Below are 5,117 nucleotides of genomic sequence, written 5' to 3'. Positions count from 1 at the left end.
GGGCTCTCCCGGGTATGTACCTGTGTGAAGCCAGGACAGCATCCGAGTATAGGTGGGGCACCCATCACTCATTTTTCACAGCTAGCCAATATCCAGGGAGAGGACCCGCCATGCATTTTAATTATCCAATCGCATTCTTACTCTCTGATGTGCTTCCGCATTAGGAGGTGGGAACCTTTTGGCGATTTAAGGCGGGCTGTGTGTGTGCCGCCGCCCTGCCTACGAATACATTCCCGCCTCACGCTTGCCACTCAACCGTTGAAGCGGACATTCCGCACTTTAAAGAGAGAGCGAGATGTCTGAAAGATTAGTCACGAGTTTGTTTCTCACGTCAATGTTGAAGAAGACCTTAGCTGCAACTTTGATTCTGCTTACATGTCTCTGCGCTTTATTGAAATAGACCCTGACCCGAGAGGTGGGCAGAGCATCTGGTGCTAAATACGGTAGGAGGCATGGGCACAACTGAAAGGGTACTTTTGTGAATTTGTATGTATGTGGAGGTGGTCGCTGTCATAAATTAAATTGTCAAAGTTTAGTGTTTTGACTCTTATATAAAACAAAGTTTACATTTTAAAAGAATTTTAGAGAAAAGCCAAGCAAAATGACACCTTTTATTGGCTAACTAAAAAGATTACAATATGCAATCTTTCGAGACAACTCAGGTCTTCAGGCTTGCTTGGCTTTTCTCTACATTCATAATGGCTAACACGGTACAACACCCTAGTACTACAGATATAAAAGAATTTTAATAACTGGAATTGCTCAGTAGGAGCAGATATTCACTGTCTCACAATAGTGTTCGCCGCTACCACCTTTGTTTATCACGAGTTGGGGCCGGTTTGAGTCTGAAAAATTCATGCACCTTAATAATCAAATACAGTAAACCTCTTTTAAAATACCCTTTTATTAATAAGATCTGTGGTGAGTTATACCTTCAGGATTCTCTTTAAAAAGAGTACAAAATGCATAAATAATTATACTAAGTGAACACAGTACTTCACATACAATTTTTTTAATAAAAACAAACTATTGCCATCAAATCATCACTTCCACAGTAGTATGAATAAAAGAATACTGTATATCAAAAACCATTAATTTAACATGCACAGAACACCTGTCTCCCTAGACACCCCAGACTTGCCTACAGCCACCCCACCTTTTAGTCAACCTCTCTCTTGACTCTCACATATCCACATACAACAAAATAAAACCAAACTTCCCTCCTTCAGTGATAGTTGGGACCCCCTACTGTGGAATCTTATTGTCTGTCCTTAAAAGTTCAGCATCCCGGAGTGTCTAATTTGTGATCATCTGTATCCATCGACCAAAGCAATTTAAAGGAATACTCCACCTGTAAAGGACACATGATGCTTCAGCAAGGCTTAAATCACAGCGTTTGCATCACTTAGGCTTGAATCACAGTGTTTGCGTCACTTTTATTTTGAGAAGTTATTGGGTGTCTTTGGTTTACATAATTGCTTGTGCAGTTTTCTGCCGGGAAAAGGAAAGGAAAATGTCGACATATGGGGTTAACAAACAAGTACCTTGCTGAAAAGTGAACTAGGTATTAATTTCTCTGTGTTATTTGTAAATCAAAGTTACGAATGTTTATGTTAAGTTACATGCTTTTTATTTGGTAGTCTGTCTTTATAGCTCTTATGGTGTGTTTATGAAACAAGGTCGCGGAAATGGTAATAAACATTCATAAAACATCAGTCTGAGAGTTGACCATCATTCAGCCTGGGTTGCTACACCACCCAAAAGTAATGTTTTTTTTTATATGTTACTTCCGTGTAGTTTGTAGTGGTGGCCAAGAAAAAAAAGAAAATTTAATTTAATGTGTTCATGCAGAATGGAGAGAAAAAAAGTTTATGATATAATAGAAGCCAATAGTGACCAATTATGCACAACAGCAAAGGATGTGAAAAAAGCCCACTATACGCCCACAGAGGTAAAATAATCCATCAGTAGGATAGACCCAGGCCTTCTGAAACTCATCTATAGCTTTGTCTCTGCTAGACACTACTAATCACTGAGCCACCAAGCATTCCACATTTAATGTCTTTAAAGGCTACATTGATTGTTTATGTTGAACTTGCTTCAGTGCAGATGACACTGTGACACACCAAAAAAGTTTCTATATCAGGGAATCCTCCTTCAGACTTGCATCTACAATGCAGATTTCGGTGTACAAAACAATACAAGTATGAAATAAAGGGCCAGTCTGACCTTAACTTTCCATAAATGTGCACTTACCTACTCAACCAAACTTCATAAAATTCCAAGCAATTGTAATTGTTGGACAATTAGAATATTTATCCTCACACTGTTATTCAACGTTTCTTAATACAACACTACCAAATGGAATCCTAAGACTTTCTTGACCCACAGTATGATATGTTGATTATCATTTTGTTCAACAGAAGGCCCTGTGGTCCCCAACTCATTATGTCTCCCATTGGACTCCATGTAATAGCAGGTCTAAACATTTTCATATCCTCAGTAGCGTTTATCCATCTGTTACAGAAAATGCCCCAGCACCAATTAAGAGCCTACTAAAGCTGACTTGGCTGTCTTTACCCCAAAGTTCGTAGTATGTAGTTTAATTTTGTAAGATCCTTTTTGTCATTATTAAATAACACCGTTTGCTTCATTTGTTTTCAAATTGCATATTTGCATTTCCCCCTTAGAAGTTTGTTTTGTCATATGGATAATTGTGGTTTTTTTTTAATTTTATAAATTGGTTAAGCTGAGATTTATTTATTTTCTTTATTTTACTTAGTAGATGTGAAGCCTCTATTATCATTCCATGGAGATGTGCTACTTTCATAGCAGATTTCTGCTTGACATACATTACTGCTGAGACCCTGAACTCGGTAAGTGGTGACTGAAATGAAATGTCTACAGAGCCTCAATCTCAATTCTGAGGTCCCAGTTTATCAGATATGAGTCCGAAACTGACTCGTTTGAATTTAATTTCTGATTATTTATTTTCCTCCTTTGCTATACTTATTCTTTTGTCATGTGCTGTTCAGTTATCCATCTATCCTTTTTCTGAATCCACTTTATCTAGTTTAAAGTAATTTATTCTAGGGTCTATTCTGACAGTATCAAGTACAAGATGGGAATCATCTCTGGCTGTATGTCAGTTTATTAATAATAATAATTCTTTGCATTTATATAGCGCTTTTCTCACTACTCAAAGCGCTCAGCAATTGCAGGTTATTGCAGGGTATACTCAAATTGGGTTAATTAATGTAATATACACATCTCTGGCATATGTGAGGAACACCTGGAATACACAGAAAAGACATGGAGAGAATGTGCACATTTCATATAGACGTGACCAGACCCAGGAATCAAGTGTAGCTTTTTGTAGCTATGAGGAACTCTTGTGTTGCCTGCTATCCAATTCTGCATATTGACATCTTTATCCTGTAAAATGATTTGCCTAGTGAAGCTCTTTAAAACTGCACCATCTATAAAAAGATGCTTTTTAAAATAAAGACTGACAGGAGTTAATAGGATGCCAAAATGTTTAATGCAATGTCCAGTTGTGTAGATTGAAAAATGTAAATTGTTGTATGACGTTCTTGATGGCCATTCATGCTAAAAAAAGACACTATATAGCATAAAGATTGATCGCTTGATTGACAGACACAAACAGAAAACCAAATGTGCTTTGAATATTTGTCTTCTGTCACATTGCAAGTGATGTGACTGCCCCTTTTAGGCAGAACCTTTCAGAACAAGGCTGCTCCCCTTTTTGTGTCTCCTCCTCTCTGCTGTACCCTTTGACCTTCTCCCTTGCATATATATATCAGCGATAAGTGGCAGAACTTTCCTGGCAGCCAAAATGAAGGGTCTTGTCTCAGTCTGCTGTTTTCTCTCTGTGCTGCTCCTTGCAATTGCAGGTAAGAGACTCCACAAAAAAATAACTTATATGAATCTATTAACGTGACATTTTGTCAGTAACAGCTGTGAAATTCATTGTCTTGTGGTTGATGAGTGCTGCCGTCTGAGGGGTAAGCAGAGGAAGGGTGACTTTGCTGGAACACCTGCCATTTTTGTGTAGCTATTTTTTGGATCGCATAAGAAAGTCTGGCTTAGGCCAGGGTGGCTCTCCACTTGCTGTCCCCATTAGAAGACAAAAAGTAAAAAAAAAAAAAAGTTTATTGAGTCTCAATAGTGGGGGCATTCCATAAAAAGGCACTGGGAATCCTATGTCTACAGCATATGCCTATCTAAATGTGGGACTGGCAAATGAATGTAAAAAGGACTTGATGCGGGGAAATAAATGAGAAGATGTGAAAATGATAGCTGGGCATTGGCTTATCTGTGTCTACAATTATTCCTCACAAGTATGTGAGCTACTGTTTAACCTATCACTCACTGCATTCCTGGACTGAATCAAGGTGTGGCATTTCTTATGATCAACCAGTATGAAATGAATGGAGATGTTGTTGGGGTAAGGAATTGCCTATCGGGGTTAGTATGCCTGTAAGTGCAGCTCTTTCTATATGTTTCATTGTCTGGTGATGTAAAAATGAAGAAACCAGGCCAGACCTGGCATGGCACATGAAGTTCCCCTTGTCTGTCCTTGGGATAGTTTCTGCTACGGCTTTCTCTGCATTTCAGGCTTCTGTCAGGTGGCTAAGTTTGGAAAGTGCAGTGTAACTAGATACCTGCTACTGTCCATGTATCCCTCCCCCCCCCCCTTGCTGCAGACCCCAACTCTTCTCTTCGCACCCACCCAGCAGCTCACCGCAGCTGCTAGTTCCCTGCACTGTCACAACCTCGATTTATTCCAAGGCATTGGCCTTTTAAGGCTATCCATTATCTTAACAGGGATGCCATAGTCTCAGAGCATCTAATACACAAGTTTACGAAAATGAAAAATGGGGAGGGGAAGCAAAAGGCCGACCACATGTAACATCTCTCATTTTCTCTATTCTGTGACACTAACACTGTGTTCACCTCCTTCCAAGAAAAATCCATTGAGACTACCTGATCTAGTGGTGGGCCCTGCAATGGACTGGCACCATGTTTAGGGATGTTTCCCACCTTGCACCCATTGCTACCCAGATAGCTCCTGGCCAATAATGACCATACACTAA

At 39.4% G+C, this 5,117-nt stretch overlaps 1 protein-coding gene across 2 annotated transcripts in view; it reads left to right on the top strand.

Moving 5' to 3' along the window:
• The first annotated feature begins 3,801 nt into the window (after positions 1-3,801).
• The window catches only part of srl (sarcalumenin), a 58,593-nt gene continuing 57,277 nt past the window's right edge, over positions 3,802-5,117 (top strand). For both annotated transcript variants that reach the window (XM_028814289.2, XM_028814288.2), the window contains exon 1: positions 3,802-3,914. In XM_028814289.2, coding sequence (XP_028670122.1) covers positions 3,857-3,914 — 58 coding nt within the window. In that variant the 5' untranslated portion in view covers positions 3,802-3,856. The remainder of the gene's footprint in view (positions 3,915-5,117) is intronic.

This window comes from Erpetoichthys calabaricus, chromosome 11 (assembly GCF_900747795.2).
Source record: "Erpetoichthys calabaricus chromosome 11, fErpCal1.3, whole genome shotgun sequence".
Taxonomy (NCBI): Eukaryota; Metazoa; Chordata; class Cladistia; order Polypteriformes; family Polypteridae; genus Erpetoichthys; species Erpetoichthys calabaricus.
The sequence above is the reverse complement of the archived record's forward strand: the minus strand, read 5'-3'. Positions and strand labels throughout refer to the sequence as shown.